The sequence below is a fragment of the Phaenicophaeus curvirostris genome, chromosome 6 (assembly GCF_032191515.1).
Source record: "Phaenicophaeus curvirostris isolate KB17595 chromosome 6, BPBGC_Pcur_1.0, whole genome shotgun sequence".
NCBI classification, from domain to species: Eukaryota; Metazoa; Chordata; class Aves; order Cuculiformes; family Cuculidae; genus Phaenicophaeus; species Phaenicophaeus curvirostris.
In genome coordinates, this window is record NC_091397.1 from 19,577,366 (window position 1) to 19,602,397 (window position 25,032).

Below are 25,032 nucleotides of genomic sequence, written 5' to 3' on the forward strand. Positions count from 1 at the left end.
CCCAAAATCTTCCTTTCCCACCCCCGTATGACAAAATGAGAGATTTATAGGTTTGGTGCTTCTGTTGTTACATTGGAACATTAGCACTTTGCCTTTCTTCTCTCTAGAAATCACTGGCAAAACACTGTCCTGAACACCATCCCAGAAGTGGGCTGCTTGTTTCAAATTACAGCAAAAAAACTTGGAGCATCCATGCCCAGTTGTATGACACTGTATCTTTCTGATACACTTCTTAATAAGTAATCCATGTCTAATTCAGCCAAATCCATGATTCCTGAGATCTTGCAAAGAAAGAAAAAAAGGCTGGGGGAAGCTGCAAGCTTGTCTTTATGAGAAGCTCTGCGTGGGCCAGGCAGCAGCACTGTAACTGCTGTCACAGAAAAACAGCCAGACCATGTGTATGTAATTCTCTTAACAGCGATGAACCACTGCCAGGCTTTTCCACTGACCTATGATTTCAGTCATCACAGAGCATCATCTGTGCACTTGTTTTTGCCTATTCATTCATGCAAAGCTTGCCCAGAGGCACGTTTAAATGGCCTGGGATGTGATCTGACTCGTCTTTAGGGTGCATTGGACTTGTGAAGCTCATTTTAGCATTCCACGACTTTCGAATGAGATCACAGTACCAGAAACCATTGTTTGCCTTTGTCCAGACATCGTGAAATGGGAAAGATTTGAATCAATGAGAAGCTGTTAAGCCAGTCAGTTTGAAAGATTACTGTTCTTCTAAAGCTTTCCATGCTTTATCACCAGAATTTTCCTATTGCCCTTTTTCTCTTTTTTTTTTTTAGGAAAACCTCGGGCACAATGACAATTTTTATTAGGCTCCCTTTTCAGATTAGTTACGTAAAGTATTTGCATTACATCCAACACGTAGTTCACATGTTAAAAGTTTCTAAAATATAATCTTGTCTGCTAAAGTAGCAGTTAGAAAACAATGACGTTTACATTAGGCGTGTAAGAGATTAGAATGAGCTAATTAAATTGACCTTTAAATCTCTCCACCCTCTTGGAGGCTGTGGCTAATCCTTGGCCTCCCACTGTGGAAGTAAATACCCGTGCTGTGAACATTTTAAGTAAAATGGGCAGAGGAGGAAGAGCCTCACCAGCAGTTCGTCTTTGAAGAGGAGGGCAATACTTTGCCAGTTATAAATATAGCTTGCAATTATGGAGAAAAGGAGGGGGACAAGCTTTTCCTGTACTTTAGCGGCTGTGCTCCATGTGGTTTTTCACAAAAATGTTTTCAGTTAGAAAAAATAGCTCCAAACAGCTTAACTTGTTGCTCTTAGAAACAGCCAAAGTCTCTCCAGAACAGAATCAGTTTACTTTTTTTGATATCTGGTGTTTGTATGACTAGCATTATGAATAATATCATGAGTGTTGATTAATTACAATAGGGTGCTATTTTTGTTGACCAACTTGCAAGGTCAGAGTAGTCTTCCAAGGATAAAACATTAGAAAGTGTCTTAGCTGGCTTCTAAGGATTCTTGAGGATGCTTCTTACAATTTGGCTTGGTATTTTGTTACTTTGATTTTTAAAATGCCTGTTATCGTAGGACTTTATAATAAAAATATATAGAAATAGTACATGATTAAATGACAACAATTGAAATTTAATTGTCAATGAGCAATTGACGTTTCACGTAGTGAAAACTTGCAGAAGATGCAAAATCCATCCAAATGGCTAAGTGGGGTAAAGGCAGGAATTTTGTACAAAAACCACTTTGATTCCCTGACATTCTGAGCCTGTCCAATTGAGATGTCTTTTAATACATTCAGATGGACAGTTGTGTGGATAAAAAGGAGTGCAGAAGTACAGAGGGGGCTGTGTTCAGGGAGGTAGTAGCTCTGAGAAGGAAAAAGAGGTCAAAGAAGACAAGAATTTAGCACTAGTGTGAGCTCCTGACTAGGAGGAGTAACAACACCCTTGGGTGGATAAATTGGAAGGGATAAAATAACACCAGAAGAAGCTCTAACTTTTTTTTAAAAAGCATCTATTATATTTATTTTATACCTGAAACAAGAACTAGATATAGTTTTGGTGGTAGTCATCTTTAAAAAAGGATGTTGAAAAGTTGGATATAGAAAAAATACAGAAAAATGGTATCAAAGTAATTAAAGGACATAGAGAATGGCTTGTGGTGGGAGTGGCAGAGTTTGACCTGCTGCACTTGCAAAAATTAGGCTTGGGAAGAAAGTAGTAAGTATGTATCATTGCAGGAAAACAATACTAGATACTTCAGGAAAGAATAAATATCAATGACTGGAAAAGGAAATAATTCAAAATCAAAATTAGACTCACCTTAAAAACTAGAGAAACTACAGTGGTGAATCTTGGTCTATTGAAGTTGGAAAAATCAAGACTGCCTTTCTGGAAGTTGTACCTTGACCAGAAGCAGAGACTGGCGCTCAATTTAGAAACAGCTTCTGATGGGTAGTGGTTCTGTTGGACTCCGAAGGCTCCAGAAGAGCTTCTGTGAACGTCAAAGAACTGTGGATCAAGTCCTAAGAGCACCTTTTTCTTACCTAATATATTTTTACTGTGGGAAATGCAACTGTGGAAATTGCTGAGAGTTTGGGAAAGAGATGCTGAAGGAAGAGGGAGTGGGTTTATGGTAAAACTAAACCTTTCTGTGAATTTGCTAAAGAATATGCTGTTCTTGGGTGAGGTGATGACATGTAATTTAGGTGTGCTGATTAATTTTCTCTATCGAGAACTCTTTGGCAAATTAAGTATTTGTAAGTGGTGTAGCTTTTAACCACTTACATTTAAAGGTTTGTTTTTATTATTTTGCCAGAAATTAATACTGAGGTACAGGACAAATTCTTTGTGATTTGTAGCCTGTGAGCACTGAAGACCAGATAGGTATTTCCAGTTACCTGCTACTCTGTGCAATATAGGTGATTTTTTTTTTATAATGATTTATTTAAGGACGGTGAGACTTCCGGCCAGTGATTTCTCAGAGGGAAACTTTGAGAGAGGTGGGGGGAGGTGTGTGAAAGAAATTTGTTGATTAGAGGAATCTCTGAGCTTGGCATGTTAAATGTGTCTTCAGTTGTACAAGTAATTACACAAGTAATTTAGCGTAGTCTTTAAATGACCTCATAAAAGTATTCACACTTTAAAAGTACAAAACCTTTTCTTTCTCCTGAGACCAAAAAAACAGCAGGCACGAGATTAAAACTTCACAAATGAGAAGTGAATGGGGAATTGGCAGAACACACACACTCAGAGCAGGAGACTTACACCGAGTTGCTAAGTGAAGCTGTTAAGTGGAACAGGGTATGTGTGGCTGACAGATGTTTTAATTGTGCCAGAGGACTGAGGCACATCGTGGCAGAGTTGGAGAAGGCTGGGAAAATATGAAGGGAACAGGGCACTGTGACCTTCTTTTCTTTGCGTTTTGCGCTCACTATCACTATACTATAAGCAAGTGAATTTTTTTAAACTTATTATGAGTAATGCTTCAGCATTATACAGCTGGAGACATGCCCCACTGGTTCCTGACACAATATGGAGGTGTGGAGGTGCTGTGTCGTAGCAGTAAGTGATGGTATAAGGATTGTTAGGTCATCAAACCTGTATCTTTTGGAGGATAGGAATTGAGTGGGGTTTTGTCTGTATCCCTCTTCTGGCTTTGTGGCTCATAGATCTGTGCTAAATGAGGAGTAGCTCATTTCCCATCTGTTCATGTTCCACTTAGTCTTCCCCTAATTAAGAAGCAGAGCCAGAGGGAAATCAATCTGGTATTTGCCATGATCTATCTCTCTCTGTCTCTCCTTTCCCTCTCCCTCAACCCTGCCTATATTTTCCTTTCAGAAGCAAAAGATGCTTGAATTTCATTCTTCATTTCCTTTCTAGTCCCCCACTGAAGCCTCACCTAAGAAGGAGATAGTGATGCTGGGGATGGCGATGGGTCTCCCTTAACTGAGTTCAGTGCTGAACAAAGAAGCAGAGTAAGAGCCCTATGTTGCTTTCTTTAGGCATTTGTGCATGAATGTCCATAGTACAAACTTATTTTACTCTCTTTTTTACCAGTCAGCACTGAAACATATCTGTGTGTTCTGGCAAAAGTTGTCTGGATCACAGGAATGTTTTACCATGTAGTGTCTCACAAAACTATGTCTGACAGTAAGAGACAAGTCTATACAGTGCGTCCAATAGCAGTCTGAGCTGAACAGTACAATTCCAGTAAATGCCTATCTTTAGTCTGTCTGATATACACTACTGTGTTTCTCATTCTTGTCTGCACTAAGTGGTTGAATTAAAAACTTAGGTTACATAGCGCCAGAACAAATTAAGCTTTTTTACTTATCTAGATATGTTTAAACCTTAATTTTAAAAGAGAAATTCTCACAAACTTTCCATACTATTTGTGGCATGAAAGTGCACGTTGGATGTCACACATGGTGTTACTCGTATTTTTGTCTGAGATTTCTAATCAGTTATAGGTTTACAGGATTCTTTTCAATTCTATTATATGTACTATTAATTTGTTAGTAATTGGAAGGTTTGAATGGTGTACAAAATGCTTTGATTTATACTTAACATTGTTGGGTCAAACAGGTAAGTTAGCTTCACTTACATCAAAAGAGAAGGATCTTAGTGTTTTTAACATATTTTTTAATAGCCATGTTGTTTCTTCTTTGAAGACCCGAAATTCTTCTAGTTTGATCCTTTCTGTAAAGCTGTCCCTTGATGTTAACTTACTAATGATGACTTGCCAGTGCAGACCGTTTCTTGTCATCTTCTTATTTAAACAATCTTTGTTGTCAAGAGCAGGCCAACAGTGTATGTGTTTTATTGAAGACTGATTTCTAACTATAAACAAATATAAATAGTATAGTTGAGAGGTAAAATACTTTGCATCATACCTGGAAGTTTTACTTCAGAAGGAATGTGAACTTTTCTCTGTTCACAGTGGTGAACCATTAGAAATAAAACTGTCCACAGACAAAACTCAGCCATACATTTATTATCATGAGAAAGTGGTAGTGCAGTTGCTAATAATCAGCACAATATGATGAAATTTGATTTTTTTTTCAGCTTTTTAAACTGTACTTGTTTAATAAACTTATACAAGTAATAAAATAAAACATAGCCACCAGTAATATTAACAATATCATCCATGTTCCACCTTATTTCGGAGTTCAAAGGAAATACGTTCTGTATCTGGACAGAGCATTGTAATGAGAGTAAAAATAAAGTATCAAAGATTTTAATTAGCGGTTGTTTCTCTCTTAAACGTGTTTAATGTTTAAACATCTTAAATTCCAATTTATTACTAGGGTCAGGGTCTTATAGAGAATGCATTTGCGTTACCTGTGCATGTATGTAAACTGCTGCTTAGCACAAGGTTGCTTAGTTTATTCTAACAAATTAATATGCGTGTGGTAAAATAATAGGAGTATGCATTCTTAATTAAGCTTGATATAGATAAGTAATAATAAAATAGCCATCTACTCAAAAATAAATGGATCACCATTTCTAACCCAGTAGAGCATTAAGAAACAGTAAATTGCGTGATAAATAGTTGCCTACAGATATATTATATTCTTGTGTTTGCAACATTTTCAGTACAATCATTGTGTTTGCGAATTAACTTGTCATTATAGTTAGCAATCAGGCAGAATTCATTTCCATTAGAAAAAAACAGCTATTGCTGAAAAAAATGAAGAAACTGTAAAAAAATAGCGACTTAAAGAAAGTTTCCTCCAGTTGGTTTAAAATATGACTAGATGTATTAATTTCTGTTTGAATCTGAGTACTTTATTTTTTTTTTGTCTAGCCTGAATTGTAATGGGAAAGGCATGATAAAAGGAGTATTAGTTGATCTATTCTCTTGGTGTAGCAGCTGTTATTTCTTTTCAAGTCAGAATTTCTTATTGCTTACGCTGTCCATGTTTTTAAATGCATCAAATATTGTACTTCATCATGGGGAAAAAAAATCTGAATAAATTTCTGTTTGTTTTGATGGGTTGCTGCATAAATATACCTATATATTAGATATCCCTTGTTCACAATGGGAGGGAAGGAGGTCATATTTGCAGGAGCACTGTTCCTGGAAAGCAGGAAGGACTTTATTTTAAGACCTAACACTTAGAAGAGCTCTTCTGTGCAAACAGCACTTATGACTGCAAAAGGAGACGGATTTTACAAGAGCAAATAGTTATGGGAACAACATTCAGAGGGTTTTAAATCAAAAGTGGTTATTTTTGTCCCTTTCTGGCCACAAAACTAGTAACTAGGCTTCAGCAACAAGGATGTCCATAGAAGCAGCATCTCCCATACGTTGTATCTCAGTCAAGGTGTTGCTAGCAAGATATTTCATTCATACTGAGTACACCCAGGTCCAAATTTGACTCAAATCTGACAGGTCTTTTGGTAAACAATGTTAAAATATACCTTAGGAGTATTTGGAATTTTGGCAGATAATGCTAGTTCGGGCCCTCCTTTTCACTCTCTCTCTTTCCCTCCTCCATTGGAGGTTTAGTGGCAGATTAGCAAGTAAAATTTTTGCAACTTTTTATAGACATTTGATCTCTCCCTCCCACATTAATTCCTTTTAAGGTTTACAATATATGACTTACAATTTGAAGATGGGTTCTCTTGGAAAAAGACATTTAGAAAACTGTGGTTACTGTTTTATTGCAATAGTTAACGTCAGAATAATACACCTTTTTCTGCTGGGAACAATAGCAAATAATTACCCAGCAGCCTTTATTATTGCTAACTGAATTACAGCCTAATAACTTAGCAATAGTTTAATTCATGACATACACTAGTAGTTACTAGTTTAGCTTTTTTCAGAATTAAGAATAATTATTATTTTACATCATATATTCTGGTTTGTAGTGATGGTAACTGAATTTGCACATTTTTTTAAGACTTCTGTTCTTGGTTCTTTGTCTTAAACAAATATATGCTTTGGAAATAAAGCCAAGTCCTGACACTAGAACAGAGAAGGTTTCTGCAGAGGATGGTTTCTAAGACTAACTCTTATGTTTCACTTAGAAAATTAACAGAGGACTGATATAAAGTGTAGCATTAAGAAAATTTGATCTATTTATGTTACCTCTTCTCTTGAATTGACTGCATGAGTACACAAAAAGTGGTGGAGTGGTGGGAAGTGAATTTGAATAGGAAACACCTGAAAGCAGGTAGAGAAAACTGCATTAATACCATGTGAAGTGGTGGTGTATCAGGGTTTAAATCTGACAGTCTGACTGTCCGAAAGCCTGTGAAGAGAAGGAACCGAGTCTGCTGTGGTTGTCCCTAAAGCTCCTTTCTGATTAGTCTAGAAATACTGTTTATTTATAAACCTTAGGGAAGTATCCACATACTTACTTTCTTCAGTGAATAGAGAGGATAGTGGAGAAATATGTCATTTTTTATCATAGACGTTAGTGATTATTCTAGTTCATTGCACAAGCCTAGAAATACACAGGGAGAAGCTCACGAAGATTTATTTCTCTTACTTGTCATAATTAAGGTTTTCATTTTGATAATATGTTGTAGAGCTGTGTACTTTTACATGATTTACTGTTGTTCCTTCTACTTCTGTGTATTTCAACTGAATAAAGTAACCTTGTGGGAAAAGGTTTTTATTTCATATTAAACTGATATGCAAAAAGCATATTACGCTATGTGAGTGTAGAAGGGGGGAAGTATATTTCAATTCAGCAACAGGTGTTTCTGTGGTGTGGTACAATGATGAATGATAGCAGGAGCTGGGGTTTTCTGGTACCGGTAGGGATATACTGACTGGGTACTGCAAGTTTGAAGTGTTCCAGCAGTCTGTAATTAACTTTTTTTAAGCTTTTGTTATAGTATGGTCCATTTGAATTGAATAACACATGAGGTATAGGAATATGATTATGGCTTTACCGCTGCTGTCACTACTTATTTAAAAAAAATAATGATGTAATGCAAACATGTACCAATTGGCATAAACTCTTACTGGTAAAGAAAGATGCTTCCAACCAAAAGCAAGTTGTAATACTTTGTCTAACTTATTTTTACTTTTTTATTTATTTTATTTTTACTTTTTTTTGTTTTAATCCAAATACTTCTTATTTTCTGAAAAAAGGCAGAAAGCTGCTTTTGATACTGTTGAAGTGCGAGTAGTTTCAAGCTTCAGTCTAAAAATGTTCGCTAATCTCTTCCAGTTTTTCTTCTAACTGCTACACAGCCATTAACTAACCTTTCCCTCTTGAGTCTGTAGGAAGGTAAGTCTATTTCACAAAAGCAGGTGTTGTATAATAATATTACTTGCTTAACACTAGATATGAAATCATTGGAACAGCTCTGGTACTAGAACTCAGAAACCTAGCTTGTTTATGCACCAGATCACACAGGCTCAAGAGCAAATCCTGCTCAGTTTTAACGTGATAGTGTAGCTATGGATGAGCCTTCTGTTTATGGTTATTGTGGTGTAATACAGTGTTCGTTTTGGATTTTTAATTACTGTATGTTTTCTTCCCGAAAGTTGATAATGTTTTTGAAACAAAGTGCAATAAATTCTTATTCAGCTTTCAGAATGACTTTTGAACCACTGATGGGCAATATCTTCCCTGATTCTTTTGGTATCAGAACATTTTTTAAGTGATGTGTCAAGGTAATGCAATCTGTGATTACATGTTTTGCAGAATTCAGTTTGGTCCAGATGGATTGAAAAAGACTAAAAAAAATAAATGGAAATGGTTTATATTTGTTCCAATTAAAAGTTGCATATTTTTGTCTGACTTGATGCTTTCTTGTTTTGTTTTAAATCAATTGACAGAATTCATTGACAAGGAGTTCACCCCTTGCCAATGATTCCCAAGCACGCAGTGGTGCCCGCTTTCATACATCTTATGACAAAAGATATATCATCAAAACCATAACAAGTGAAGATGTAGCAGAAATGCACAACATACTGAAGAAATACCATCAGGTAATATATTAATTATTGTCAGGGTGTGGGATCTCTCCTTAAATATTATAATGGCAATCTTTTCTAATGAGTTAAAAGTTTTAAATGAATAATTATGGAAGAAGTCACTTTTCCCTTTATGCATGAGCAATTTATTTTATGTCTGCAATTTGCAAGGGTGCACTTTTCTAAATATCTAACCTAATTTTAAGTAAAATTATATGTCTGCATGATACAGAGGTACTGTAAACTCAGAGGCTATAAGCTCCTTTGCCTTACTAGGAAGATGCTCACACTTCCAGCTAGTGAGTTGTAAGGCTTGAAGCTACTTTATTCTGGGCTCACTTGGAAACGTCTGTGTATGTGTATGTAAATTGTGGAGGTGGCCCCTTTCTTCCTGGTCTGATGAATAAATTCTGTGTTTCACTAACAACAGATTTCAAACAATCAAAGTTGTGTTGTTTGAGAAATGAAAACTTTGATATAATTAATGTAACAGCCTGGTAATAAAAAAACAGGTTTTGCCAAATAGAATTCCCATAAACAACTGTAAAGGCAAAAGTGAGCAGTGGAGATCCCTCTAATCAGCCTTAATAGCTGGCATACTGGGCCAGTGTATAATCTGTGTGTATGGCACAGGGTGGGACCAGAACCTGGGAAATATGAGAATAAAATCAGTGGTTATTTCCTTACCCCAGATCTGTTTGACTAAGTTGTAAAGCTGCAGAAATTGGAAAAGCCTCTAAAAACTCATCTAAAAATATGATACCAAATAGGTATCATAGCATAGGAGGGGTTTCTTATCCTGCTTTCCATCTTCCTGCTCACTTCTGTGGGTTGGGATTTTGGGTAAAGACTTCAGGACATTTGAGGTTGAGGCTATTTTTGTTGGTTTATGTATTTTGGTTTTTGTCCTGCAATGTTTTTGTTTGTAGGGGTTTTTTAATATTATTTCCTTTGTAAAACATGTTTTAAAGCCGCCTCTTGAGGTGAAAGAGAGGCAAAAGCATGCTTTTGGGGTACTTGAGACTGAAGGTATCGCCAGCCATCTTTGTGGTGCTGCCTGGCCACTTTGTTCTCTGCTCTTCCTGTGTTGAAGGAAGATCTCTGAATGCCCTCCAAGTCTACAGTGGCTTGGGAAGCCTTCAGTGAGCTATATAAGAACTCTTCTCTTTCTGAATGTTGTTGTTCAGTTTAAATAACATGTAGGACTACCATGTGTTTCTTTTAATGTAGATAAATATCATCACTATCAGAAATGTCCATAAGACCGTCTTTTAATTACCATTTTACCAAAGAGAAATTTTAAACTATTATCTAATTGTGATTTGAGGCTTGTTTTTTGTTTGAGTTTCCAAACTTACAATTTTAACTTTGATCTGAAAGGGTTTGATCTCTGAAGTAGTGCAGCAGAATTAAAGTTTCAAGCTGTTTCATATTTGGCATTAGAAGCTAGTATTAATGATCAATATTTTGAGACTTAATCCAGCTGAAAAGTCATATTGCTTTTCAAAACAGTTGGCTCCTTTCAAAAGTATCAGAAGACAGTGCTAGCATGAATGAACTTAATAATTGGGAATATTTTTTCATTAATGCTTTCAAACATAAGAGTTCATAATATCCTAGGTTACCAGGGATAATGATCTGAAAGTTATCTATACTGAACCTCTAATTTCATTTTATACTGGAAAAACATCCATTTAAGAAAGCTTTAATTGGTGCTGCCAGAAGATTCATAAAGATAAGACTTGTATTTCTTTTTGTCTCAGAACTTCAGAGTACTTCAACAAAGCATTGTAAATGGAGAGGAACTCAAGTACAGAGACAGTTTAATTATTGGGCTTTTTAATGAAATAAATTAATTTCATTATCTTCAGCAATGTACTGAACAAAATCATTTGAATTAATTAAAGAAAATCTAAATTGAATTCCACCAATTCTGGTGACGGCTGATACAGTGTCCTGTGTATTGCTGCTGGAAATTGAATGATTGGAATCATTAGGTAGGGCACCTTGTTCACCCATTTCTCTAGCTGTTTTTCAAACAAGTGAAATTCATCTTAGTCTGCTTGACAAAGTCTGGTGTGTGTCCTGGTGGTTTTGATAATTCCCTCAACCAGGCCATCCCACACAGATTGGATTTAGACTGCCTTTCTACTAGCAAGCAGTGCAATGCAGTCCACTGACACTTGAGCTCATTAATGGGTCCCTACTGTAGTTTTGCTTTGGGCCAGCTAACCGGCAAAATAATTACCAAATAATTCTGGGTAAGGTGTAAGGGATTAAGTCAGGCCAGCTACTGTTCCTACTTAGGAGTTTGAATACGAGCACCCTGTTGTAGAGGGGAACTTTATAATTTGGGTGCAAGTTATTCAATTCCAACTCGAACTGGTGCCAGAGGACAGTCCAAGGCCTATATAATTCACTGGTATGGATGTAGCTTTATGGTTCTGTTGGATGGCATAACTGCAGTAATGTAAGACTTTTCAGATACTGCACTGGTACTCCTGTGGAAATCTTTGTCAATAAAACAAGTTCTCTTGAGCTCAGTGTTACTTTGGCATACTCTGTTCTGCCAGTAGGGGAAATCCCAAGTTCCCTGTTTTACATACTCTACCTACCTTGCTGCCCAATGTCTTCATAGTTGTAATTGTTGCTACAGTTAAAGAAGCTAATTGTAATTACACATGAAAGTACCAAATACAGGATTTTTAGGGAAAAGTCTATTTGTTAGCTTTTCTCTAATTTCAGTTCACTGCCCGTCAGCAGTACTCGCCATATATGTGAAAATTTCAGGCCCAGGTAAATACGCTTCACAGCCCAGGTGTGATTGTGTTTGGGACTTCTAGTGACGTGCCCTTATTCATACCCTGTGCCAGACTGCTCTAAGAGAAGAGCTGTATTTGGAAAGGTTTAGCCTTCCAAGGAACGGAGTGTGTAGTCATGGTCAGACCCGGTTATGTAGTCAAGGGATGATAGAATCATTGAGGTTGAAAAAGACTTCTAAGATTATCAGGTCCAACTGTCAGCCTAAGACCACCATTCCTACTAAACCATGTCCCAGAGTTCCACATCTACATGCTTTTTGAACACCTCCAGGGATGGAGACTTCACCACTTCCCTGGACAGCTTGTTCCATCATCCTGTGAGGAATAACATTTCTTGTAAAGACTAGGGGGGCGATTCATGTGAATTTTAGAAGGCTCTTTCTCCCTTGTTAGAGATCTAGTGCTCCCAAAGGGCCTGCGGTTAGATGATCTATCCATTGTGAACAGTAACTTGTGAACCCTCTGGTATCCTGCACCCTGTTTCACCTGCCCGGGAAGGCAGTAATTGTCTTCCAGTTACTTCTAACATGATTATAAGTGACATTTATGCCATTTATGACAGATCATGTCTTCCTCAGCCCTTTTTTTCCCCCTCTACAAATTAATTCCAGGTTTCTTTCACAGAATGAAACACTGAATGAGTTTAATTTAAACCGTAATATTTACACACCTGTTTCCTTATTAAGGATAACAGCTCCAAGCTGATAGTATCATTCCAGATTTCAGAAGTACCTGTCCTTGCTTAGGGATTGAACAAGACTTATCAAACATTTTTCCAAGACTGCTTGAACTGATTAACAATAAATACAGGAAGATAGCTGTCTTTAAACAAAGAACGCTGGGGAGGGGACCATGTCAAGTTAGAAGTATGAAAGACAGGATATATTCTTCATTCACCAAAACAGCCTTCATCCCTGGCACTTGCAAAACAGCTGTCATCCTACTTGCACTGTTTTTGAACTATAAAGCTGCCGATGAAGCATCTCAGGGTTAGTGTGGTCAGCAGAGACATGTAGCAGGGAAAATAATCAGGAGTGAAGCCTAAGGCTGTATACTAGAAATGTGTAAATAACTGGAAGTGAACCAGACTTGAAGGAGTGTCAGGATAAGTTACTATAGAAACAGCGTCTAAGTATATATAGCAATTCCAAATTAAAACTGTTGAATTGTAAATAATAGTCCTGACAATTGTAAATTATAGTTGCTGTCCAAAATTATGAGTTACATTCATCTGTTTACTCTGTCTGATGTGATGCCTTTTTTTTTAGTGGCAATCAGGCCTACAACCTCAGACAGATGGTGAATGCCTCAGTCTAAACATTGACGCTTTCTGTCAACTCATCAGATGAGTCTGACGCGTTTAGTACTGAGTAGAAACACTAGAGATCATTTTCTCTTGCAAAGTTTAAAAAAAACCAACCAAAACCACACTAAGCCCACCACTTCTACACAAATAGGGTAGAGTAATTTCTTTCTCTGTGCTTGAAGTTGCAAAACATCTTGTTATTTATGACTAGATTATAGTCTGTCATGCACGGATCGGCTTTTTATTTACATTTAAAGACAAAATGTCCTAGAGCATGGACCAGCTACATCTCTAAGTGTTACAGTAAATACAAATATATATGACATGTTAGGTTCTTGTGCTGTGAATTTCCATGAGCACCAGTTTTTAACTACTGTAATATTTGTGCATACGTAGTTTAAAATGCTGCTTTTTAGTTACATTTTAATGATATTTTAATGATATACTACCAGTTAGAACTCTTCTTGCTACTCTTCAGGCATGACTTCAGCTGAACTTCACTTATTTGTCAAATGCACTAGAACCATTGTTAGGCTCAAATGGGTCAGACTTTGAAATATTAGAAAAGTGCTTGCTGATGGGCTTACCTACTCTCAGATGTAGTTTGACCACTTAAAATTGCTTAACTTCATCAAGCTTTTTCACACTAAATACTTAAATAGCATTTGAGGACAATATCAAATATTCATTTGAAATACTTCCAAATCTCGTGCTGTTTTGTTTTAAACCTATGCTCCTGACCCCAAGAGCAGGAGCACTGGTGTTAAACCTTGTGCTCCCCTTGGCATTGTTAAAAGAGAGCTCAGCAATTTGTAATGAATGCATTGCCAGGATTTCACCCTGTGTTTAAAGAACAGGTAATACCCTGCTTCCTCCTAAAGAAAAATTTTTCATTTCAGCATATATTCAGGCTATGTTTATATGTTCTTTTGGAGGTATTTTCCTGTGCAAAAAATTTATTGAGTAATTTATATAAAATACAGAATATACTAATGTAGGTATTAGTAGATATATAGATATTTTATGAACTACAGATATTATTTCTAAGGGCAGAAATCAGTGAAAATTGAGTCAAATTCTATAGGCAGATGTTCTAGTTTATGAAATGTCTGAACCAAGGCACCCTGTCCTTCCTAATGAGCTAAACTTGCTTTAAATATTAAGTTGGTTTAAACTGATGTAGAAGTGGAATCCCATGCTCTTTGAGAACAGATTATGAATAGGATGGAAGTTTTTATAAATAAAATTAAAACAACTTGAGTGACTTGGAAAAAAACAACATCTTTTGCACTCCTTTATCTTTTTTCTTATTTCATTAAGAGGGACTTCAAAAGGGATTTATTATTCTTCAGTGCTCACAATCAGGTGACTTCAGTAAAGAGTCGAGACTGAGAAGCCATCTCAAAGCACGTGAACAAGAAGGAATTGCTAGAGTACAAGCCTTCCAATATAAAACAACTCATGAGTGTAGGTAACCTTTAGGTTTGCTGTAGGTGGCTGTCCCTGTTGACTGCACGTTCTCTTCCCTGCACAGGTAATGTATGCAGAACTGACTCCTATTGCACTGCCTGTTTGTCTCCCTGGCAACCATCAGAAATAGTGAATAGTGGTAAAGGAGAGGGACTGCCCATTTACTGGAGGCAGCAAACAGGGGAGGGACCAGGAAGTGGATGGAAGGAAAGCAAAGAATGGAATGAGCTAAAAAGGGAGAGGACAGCATAAAGGAGAAAACAAAAGCACTGAAAAAAAAATATGATCTTTGCTTCCGTAGAGGAAAAAGATATGAAAGAAACAGGAAGACAGATGAAAGGAAAAGAAACAAACAATAAGGTAAAACCGGGAAAAATTACACCAAGGGTGTGGCTCAGGGCTGTGCAGGAATCAAGGAATAGCACAAGGTCATTGTGCTGAAGGTAGGAGAAAACATTCAAATAATAAATAGATGGGAAAACATTACTCCAGGCTAAAAGCTGTTTTGTCACAGAAATGGTGATGACATAGGCTGGACAATACCCTAGAAAAGAAAATAGGGGTAAGGTGTATGAAGATTTGCACTGAGATGGGCTGACATGAAGCTGGTAGGTTGCTAAAGCAGAACTGCATTTAAGTCTGTGTCATCCTCCATCTATGTCATTACTTGCACAGGTTATCAGTGGCTTAACTTCCCCACACTGCCCCTCCTTTCTTCATGAGTTACAGCTGTACATACCACAGAAAGTAGGGAAAGGGCAGGTAAAAAGGCAAAGCAATGCAATATAATGTACTGTTATTTGAATGCATATGTGCATGTAGGAGAATGCACACTGTGTAGTAATGACCCTGTCTCTGTATGTTCTAGTTTAGTAAGAGGTGAAGATTTATGGGAGATTTGCAAAGAAACACAGTTGAGGACAGCCCTTCAGCCAGTTCATCATGTGAATCAAGAGGCTGCGCAGAACATGGCCCACATTAGCCAGGGATAACATGGCTATGACATTAGCTCGGCTAAGATAACTGACCTATAAAGCTGCTTTGATATGAAAAAACAGGAGAAGCAGAAACAGTAGAGATGAGAATATACATATTTGCATCCAGTCTGCATTTCACCTGCATCTGTGGACCCACTGTTTCCTGTAGGAGAGGTTAACCTGAAAACAAGAAACTGATTAGAGTGGGCAGAAAATCAACCCCCTCTTTGCCCACACCACCTCAGGTGTCGCTCCAAAACAGATTTGAGGCTCTCGAGGTGGAGGACGTACCGGAGGAAGACATGGAGAAAGATGCAGTTGGATTGGAGCAGAGTCAGAGACCAAAATGGAGTAAATACTGTATTGCCACAAGGATCAATAGTAGAGTTATATTTGTAGGAGACTCTCTATTGAAGGGGACAGAGGGTCTGATACGTCAAGCAGACCCCACTCAAGGGAAGTCTGCTGCCTCCCAGGAGCTGGGGTAAAGGATGTGGCCAGGAAACTTGCCAGCCTGGTGAGATCTACAGAGAGATCTACCCGTTACTGCTGCTCCACGTGCAAATGGACGAAGCAGCAGTACGAAGCCTAAGGTGGGGTTAAAAGAGATTTTAGGGCCTTGGGACAGCTACTGAGGGAATTTTGGGCCCAGGTGATTTTTCTTCTCTCCTTCCAGTTCCAGGTGGTGACAGAGCACAGCTCAGACTGATCCAGTCAATTAATACATGACTCTGTGGCTGGTGTCACTGCAATAATTTTGGGTTTTCTGATAATGAGATGGCCTATATGGCACCGGGATTACAGGTATCAGGTGGGAGCCACCTTTCTCAGAGGGGGAGGAGGGTCCTTGCCCAGGAGATTGAAGGGATTGTAGATAAGGCTTTAAACTAGATGTGAAGAGGGAGGGGGACAAGCAGATTTGGACTAGACATAAGGAGGAATTTCTTCACCATGAGAGTGGTGAGACACTGGACCAAGTTTCCCAGGGAAGCTGCAGATGCCCCGTCCCTGGAGGTGTTCAAGGCCGGGTTGGATGGGGCCTTGGGCAACCTGATCCAGTGGGAGGTGTCCCTGCTGATGGCAGGGGGGTTGGAAATGGATGATCTTTAAGGTCCCTTCCAACCCAAAGGATTCTCTGATTTTATGATATTAGATGGGACTCAGTCTGTGCAAAAACCTCACAGAAAGATGTGAAAATTCATAGGTGAGTTTCTAATTGCACAAAATGGCAAATGGACTTGGCTGCATTGGCTCTGTTTCAGGCCTGGTTTTCACCAGCAGATGTTTTCTAGGTATATATTATATATATTAATATATAAGCTATGCGGAGCACTTTCAGAAGACGTCAGCATGCAAAATTATTAGTTTGATTATAGCAGAACCAAGTGTAACATTCCTAGTAGTAGATCTGCTGCCTAGACAATCACACGCAGTGGTGACATGTAGAATGCATTACACTTTGAAGTAAAATTAAGCACTGGCCAAAGTATGAAACAATGGGAAATGTAATGCTGTGAATCACAGAGCTTGTACCTTAAAACCTATCTGTTGATTGAATGATTCCTTAAATGAAATTACTTTCTTACATAACTTGCTAGAAGAAAACAGCTTTATAGACCTTGAAAATCTATAACTTTCTGTGTGCTGTACTTCAGCTAATTAAACCTTTCAGTGTGTCACATAAGTACCTAGTGGTTAATTTTCTGTGAAGTTATTAGAGCCTGGGAAAATAGCGATAATTGGAATATTCTGAAACATGGCATAACTCTGGACAACATCTTAACCACGTTTTTGTGGAGCGAATCCACATTTCAGTACACTTGCATGCAATGCATTAGTGGAGGCAAGAGGATTTGAAAGAGAAAGTTGAGCCCAGAGAAAGAGGACCAACTTCTTGACCTTCACAATGTCCAGAATGTTTTTAAATAATTACATTGTATACAATTCAGTTTTTTTAATTAAAGTATCCTAATGAATGTATAGACTTGTCATATAAGCATTTGATAATTCAAGCATGATTGCCTTAATCACGATGTAGAAAATCATGAAAATAATATGTAAAGGGGTAACAGAGCGTGAGCATGTTGTGTATTTCTGAATTAATCCTTGCAAAACAGAGCTACCTGTGAGAAATAGGAATGTTGAGTTTTCACATAGAACCAAAATATATATAATTCAGGATTTAGTCTTCACTGATACCAAATCATTCCACAAATTATCATCAAAGGGACAAGGAGAAATAGCTGAAGGGGGAATTTTACCCCATGTTTTTTCAAAAAGAGCCGAAAATGGCATACCTTATTTGCCAATAAATTATATGCACTATGTTGTCTTTTAGTCATCCTGATATGTTACTAGCATTGCCATGGGGAAGCAAGAAGCTAAGAATTTTTTATTTCATGTAAAAAGAGGTAGGAAAATTTTTGTTCTTTTTAAGGAGTCTTGAAGCTGTATTTATGCAAAAATTAATTAGAATATAGAGTCATAAAGAATTTCTTAATAATTTTCAGCTTTAAGCATGGGGTTCAAGAGAGCTCAAAAGATTAGGTATTTGATAACCATGCTGCACAGCACATAAAAATGTGTCAGCACGCTGATGGTGCTTTATTTTGTTAACGGTAATATTATCCTCATGCTGTTCAGAAAAATGAAAATTGTCTGAATAAGCAGAAAATGATGGAGTGTTTATCATATCACTCTTCAAAAAGATGGATTATTTTACTGCTTATAAGGACTTGTACTAGCTAGGTATTACAGATTTATTTAGTAAGGCTGCTTCATAAAATTGTTTTAATGTTCTTTTTAGAAAGAGTAAATAAAAAGGAGTGAAGGTCTTTTCTTTCACTGAAATCTAGCAGTCCTGTTAAGCATATACTGACTTATTTTCTAGGCTCACTTTTATTCCAGCTGTGAGTGGGAAACTTCAGGAAATCATTCCTAAAAAGCACCTTGAGGTGACTAAGTTGCTACTTCATTATATCAAGATGGACAAATTGAAAATCTGCCAACTGCAGTCACCAGTGCAAGTCCTGCTGGGCTCCCACCCAATCAGATGACACGTTTTGCTTCCTCTGTGATGCAGATATGAGGGATTGATAGTTTCAAAGGTAGGAAGTTCTAGACCATCCTTGTAGATGCTGAAAGCAAGTGGCATTCCTCCCTCTTTCCTTTGTCTCCCCATTAGGATAAGAAATGCTGTCATGGAAAGCACATTTTAGGAGCTTTTCTTTAAATTGCAATGACACAAGTGTCTACAGTTGGCAACAAGTAGGAAACAACTGTTATGATATGTGGTCTGCTTTTAGAAGGTCTCTTAGAAGTCTGCAAGAACATGACCCTTTTTTATCAAGTGAGAGCAGTACTAGCAGGGCTTTTCATATCCTGTGTTGCATATGAGTAATGCTGCCCTTTCAGAAGACTTGATTGCAAAATATTAAAATGAAACAACAGTGTTAGCAAGTGGCTAACCCTAACTTACAAGTAGGACATAAGCAACTCTCTATAATTGCCTTTATTCCTTGTTAAGTAATACAGAAGAGTTTGGGAGGGGGTTGTCTACTGCTAACTATAGGATTTATTCTATATTATTACAGTGGATATGTTGTGCATGTTCTGTGTTAATGACGTTGTTTTGCAGATGGGGACACTCGGGATCAGAAAGGTTAAAATTGGAGAGTTAGCAATAGCTAAGGTTGAAGAGATGGATTAAGTGTCAAAACTATGCTCTAGCAGGTGAGAAGAAAGCCAGGGGACTATTAGTCTGGTACTCGAGTTGCATAGCTACAGTTCCTTCATGTGGCACAAACCCTGTATAATTTTCAATAAACTTTCTGCATCTCAGAGCCCCGTATGAAAAACAGGAATAATAGTATTTATTTTATTGTACAGGAGTTCAAATTCTGTAATTCAGAGTGATAAGATTAGGAATGGATGGATCCATTTAACAGTTGAATGGCCTGAAGTCCTGCAGCACTAAACCCTTCTTTGATGGTAGATTAATTTTTATCATCATTGCAAACTAGTCACCTCACTTAGAGAAGGAATCACTCAGTAAATATTTTTGTGACAACAACCCTTCCTACCTTCTAAAGTATTAGAAAAGTATTTACCTTTAGGACATATGCGAAGTATTTGATGTTTATAACCAAATAATCAATGTAGTTTGAATAATAGCAGTTAGTATTTTTAACAAGTTTTCTGTAACTTCAGCGTTATTCTAATTTTCCTTTGTGATCAGATCTTTGAGATAAATTACTGATAGTCAGAATGAGCTATGCATCTTGTAACACATTAGAACTGCTTCGTGAGATTGGTAACAGCCCTTTGATTGAAAATCCTTCAGTTCAAAAACTCAATCTTAGAACTTCTCCATCTATTAAAACCATAAGCATTTACCAAATGCTAAATTATCAGTCTTTGTGCACTGCTCAGGACTGTTGCTATTATGATCCTTGATCATCGAGCTCTTTGTGTTTTGGAGCAAACACATTTCCTTCCTAGAGGTTCTGATTTGCATTAACTGAGCCTCTGTAGCAGCTAAGATGTTTTGCCCATTCGTAGGCAGTTCGGGCTTAAAAATGCTACACCGTGAAATGGCACGTTGTGAAGCGGCATCACTACGTGTTCTCTGCTTCAGGGCTTGTAACCTCCTGTACAGCAACAGGGAAGAAGAAAGGGGTGTTACAACTCAGACTGTGCCTGCAAGATTCAACAGAGCTTGTGTCAAGTTTGTTAGTCAAAATTATGGTCAGTTCGCAGTCAACCATTTCCATCTTTGTTTTTCATTCCCTTTTTTTCTTGCTGGACGGGATTGTTTCAGGACTCTTTAAACCTTTCTGGTTTTATTTTGCGTTTTAAAAAAAAAGGAAAGTCTGCTTGTGATATGTGCAGGTTCCAATATGAAGTTAGTGAGAGAAATTCCGTAAAATTAACAGAGGAGCCCAAAACTGCAAAATCTGCATGGTTCCAAGAGCTTTGTTATATGATTTGTTACCACATACTAACTACCTTTGTTAAACAGTGCAAGTTGTTTATTCGGTTAACTTGTTCTAAAGTCTCCTGTGTTTTAGAATAATGTGTTTCTAATAACCTAGTTGCTGTGGCAAAAAAAGAAACGGCAGCTTCAGTATTTAATGAATCTTTAAAAGCTGATCTGCTTCAAAAGCTGACTGTTGGTTCATTTTAATGTTTCCTCTTTGGGACTTGAATTTTTAAATTTTCTCTCTGTTTGAGACTTAGTAATAACTGGAAGAGGAAAGCTAAGGAGTCTTTTTCTGGTTTGCATCATTGTGGCTTGACTATCCTTGGTTATGCAAAATATGACTGGATGCGTTTGAGTTGGTTTTAGGAATTATACAATGTGGGTATTTTTATTCTGGGAATAAGTATTCTTTCTTCTCATCATCAATACAGTCTGTACTTTTTCAGCTTCATCCAGTAATCTTTCAGTTTGGCTTCAAACTATTAGTTGTAGGGCATGTGATTAAAAAAAATGAAAGGCATGTTTCAGATGCAGGTGGCAAAACTTCTCGACCTTAGTAACTCAATTGAAATGTAAGGAAATGTAATGATTTGTAAATAAAAAAGTACAGGTATCTTGTACTTCACTGCTCAACTCTGTTCGCCCTGAAGTGCAGTCATCAGGTGGGAACTTGCAGAAAGATGGTGATAATAAATAATACCCCTTGCTGGTGAAAGCACTGTAAATGTTTGTCAAAATAAACAGATATGGAGAATGGAGAAACATATAAATTAGATGCAGTCTGTGACAGAGTGAAAAAAACAATATTGTGGTGTTCAAAAGAATATTTCTGGGTTTTTGAAACAAGAACCAATGTTACCTGCATTAGGTGTGCTTTTTGGATGATGAAAGTGGAAAAATCTGTTAAATGGAGCTTGCTTTTTCTATGATGTAATCTATAGAAGTCAAGAGTTTTAAGTTAAGGAGATCAAGATTTTAATTTTTAAACACTGACTTAAGAGGAGGATAACCTCCTGATGAAGAGCATTGTTTTGGAATGATTTTTTTGAAGGTTTGTTTCCACACAAATAAAAATACTTAGCAAATAAATGTCCTGTTTCTTTTTTTCTTATCTTGAAAAATGTGTACATTTATATAATATGTATCCATCCTCATTTCTGTTTTTTCTTTTGCTCCTACAGTTTATTGTGGAATGTCACGGGAATACACTTCTTCCCCAGTTTTTGGGCATGTACCGGCTTACTGTTGATGGAGTTGAAGTATATATGATTGTTACAAGGAATGTGTTCAGCCATCGTTTATCTGTTTATCGAAAATATGATCTAAAGGTGAGAAATAACTGCTGATGAAATAACTGATAAAATATCTGAAAATATTTAGAATAAATGTTAGATTATCCTGATGCTTGAATATTGCACAGAATTTTAATTGATTTTAAATTGTGTTATGTAACAGCTAGCATTAACTGATTTACTTCTGCATGTAAGTTTAGGAGCACTGAAGCATGAGTTTGTTGAAATTTTACAAGCTTATTTCTATTGTCCATTTTTAAATAGAGCAACTTAACTAGGTGTGTCTGATTCTGCAGAGGGTTCTTATATGAAAACTAAGTATCATCCTCGTTTAAACCAAAAATACTACTTACAAAGTACCTTAGTACAAAAGCTTTGTATTTCGTTCTATATTTTAAAAATAATTTAAGTAAAAAAGAGAAGGCTCTAAAAACCAAAAATTCTGTTGCCTTTATCATATCGTGTGTTATACTTTTGTTTCAGAATGTTTATCTGCACATTGTAATTTTGCCATTATTTAATATATAGTTCTTAGGAAGAATGCCCAAAATATCGTCCTAGTCTTTCTACCTGACATATTATACTTTAATTTCCTACATGAGGTCTCCACTTAGTAACCTACTTCTTTCTAATGCATTTAATTTCTATGTCTTGAACCACTAAGATGATCAGCGAACTTGTTTTATGATTTTTATTTAGCAGTCTGTAGTAAGAGATTTTAATGCTACGTACTGCACCAGCCTTTACCACTGTCATGTACCTGCCTAGCAATTGGACTGAACATGATTTATAAGAACTGATTTCCGGACTGTCAACAATTGACTTTATGGTATTTAGTATTATTGGCAGCAGGGCTTACCTGAGAGAGTTTGGGGGTTTTTTGTTTGAGAGAAGTGTATGTGTTTTAGAGCATCATAATGCCCAGATACTGAAAACACAATAGAAAGAAACATATATGTTATATTTAGTGTTGTTGTCAACAACTCTTGCATCTCTGTGAATGCTTCTGTACTCTATTCGGTTTGTTCAGCTGGACGGAATTGCTTTAAAAATAAATTTCTCTTGCAGTTTAGATCTATCATTCTTCAAAACAAACTAAGCAGACTTATAGTGACATGGCATATATTATAAGTCACTTTTTCTTGATTTTCATTGCTACAGCATCTGCGGTTGTAGGTTCAGAGTCCTTTTTGTATATGAGTATTTTTGGCACCAGCTTAGAGCTCATTTGTAGCGCAAGTGTTTACCAATGTAGATACTCAGAAAAAGAGACCACAGATCACTGTAGGATTTCAAAGATATTTCCTGGCCACTGAGGTATTTTAATAAAATTACTTCTATGTCAAATTTAGCGATATCCCTAATTTTTACTATTGTAAATCCAGTTTTTTCCTTCCTGTTTTGTTTTCAGCTGATCTCTTTTTCAGGCCTGATAGTCTGTTGGAGCACAGAGTACAACATAAAAAGGCGTATCATCAGTAAACTCAAATATCAGACTTCTACTTGCCTTTGTTTGTCAGTTAATGATAAAATGCAATTAAATCTCTGCTTCCTGGGCCGTACGTAACAACTAAGAATCTATCCCATTTATTTTTTCCCTCCATACTTTCTAAGTTTCTCTCTGCAGACAGAATAAAACATGGTATGAAAAAATGTGGTTGGGAATCCTCACATTCTTTAAACTAGTATGACTCCACTCCAGCACTTCTTCACATAGTGCACACCTTCCAACAAATGATAGAGTTAATTTACGCATCTTTCAACGTCCGATTATCATGTTTACAGTTGTTATTTCTTGCAGTGCTATTATATGATAAATAAACACTCAGTACTTGAAGGTGTGATCCTGCTCCCAAGAAATTTGAAAGGAAATTTATACAGCCATATTTTTTTTTTCACCTCCAGCTTACTCAGAAAGCACCATGTTGCCCACTAATTTTAAAATAAAAAATTAATTTAGAAAAAACATTAAATATACAAAATGTCTTTGACATGCACTGTAAATCTTGTGAATCCACAGTTGATCTCATCTCTTCTTTTGACTTCATGTTGCTGTGAGGTGCTTTGTTCTTGTTTGTAATTTGTGATCTTGTAACTATTTTTACATGTTTATGTTGCGTGACATCCTTTTCAAATGTGTATTACATATGTCTAAATAGTTACGTAGAATAGCCTATTCCATAACTGTACAGCTATACCGGCACAAAAAGATGAGAAGTCTGCAAAGCAAACTGAACTTCTAGGATGATAGTCTTAAAATGAGGATGAGATATGCGGAAAAGCTCCAACAGTCAGAAGGACAATAGATGTAGAGCATTTGAGGATTTATTCCATCTTTCTTCTCTCATGCTACATCTTCAAGTGATTGCAGCAGTTCAGCGGCCCTGGACATTCTACATACTATATCACTTTTCTTTAAAACAGCTCTCAAATTCAGAAGGATGCAGTTCATCCACTTTTTTATCTGTAATCGTAACATTTTCAAATTAGTTTCTGACATATGCACATTTTTAGATCCATTTTTTCTGTTTCAGGGCTCTACTGTGGCTCGAGAAGCCAGTGACAAAGAAAAGGTATGGTGCATTTCTGTTTCTTTTTCAGTTTTCTAACCTAGCTAGTCTCAGGACAAACATAACCAGCGCTGTTCTGCCCCTTTTCTTTGTTTTCTATCACATTCTCCCCTCCCAAGTTCTACCTTACTCCCTCCTTTGTCTTTCCTCTGTTTTCTGCAGACCTTTGAATATGGGTTTGCACTGGTGTTGAGATTTCAGAGGTAAGTGAGCCAATTCTCTACCTCCTCCTATTACTTTTTTTCCTCTTCTCTTCCTAGTTTCTTCAGGGCCTACCCTGTGGTAGGAAAACATCAGGACTTTCTTCTCTTCTTTCCTACTTGTTCATCTTCTTTCTCTTGCTCTTTAATATTGAGATTTATGGATATTCCATGTCTGTTAATGGAATGATGTGACATGCAAAGATGAGCCAAACCTTGGGTTGTAAGAACCTTTGGGTGTGTAAAATTAATACAAACAAGCAAACTGGTAGTCTTAGATGTAGCTATGATGTACCTATGAGGGGCAGCCTCCATCAAATTCTCAGTTGAAAGTTTGCTCTGAAAGGAAATGGATCACTTCATTTTTCTCCATCCCCAGCTTCAGTTCACTTGGGAAATTTAATGTCAAAATCATTCCTCTGAGGTTTTAGTTAAATAGCCTGATGGCATGTCAGGAGATGTTTGTCTAGAGATTCTACTGTTAATTGAA

General features: G+C 37.0%; 1 protein-coding gene across 2 annotated transcripts in view; it reads left to right on the forward strand.

The window, feature by feature from the left end:
* The window catches only part of PIP4K2A (phosphatidylinositol-5-phosphate 4-kinase type 2 alpha), a 114,199-nt gene that overhangs the window by 72,470 nt on the left and 16,697 nt on the right, over positions 1-25,032 (forward strand). The window contains exons 4-6 of one of the 2 annotated variants that reach the window (XM_069859498.1): positions 8,787-8,939; positions 21,662-21,808; positions 24,307-24,345. In XM_069859498.1, coding sequence (XP_069715599.1) covers positions 8,787-8,939; positions 21,662-21,808; positions 24,307-24,345 — 339 coding nt within the window. The remainder of the gene's footprint in view (positions 1-8,786; positions 8,940-21,661; positions 21,809-24,306; positions 24,346-25,032) is intronic. The other variant, XM_069859499.1, reaches the window with a different exon arrangement.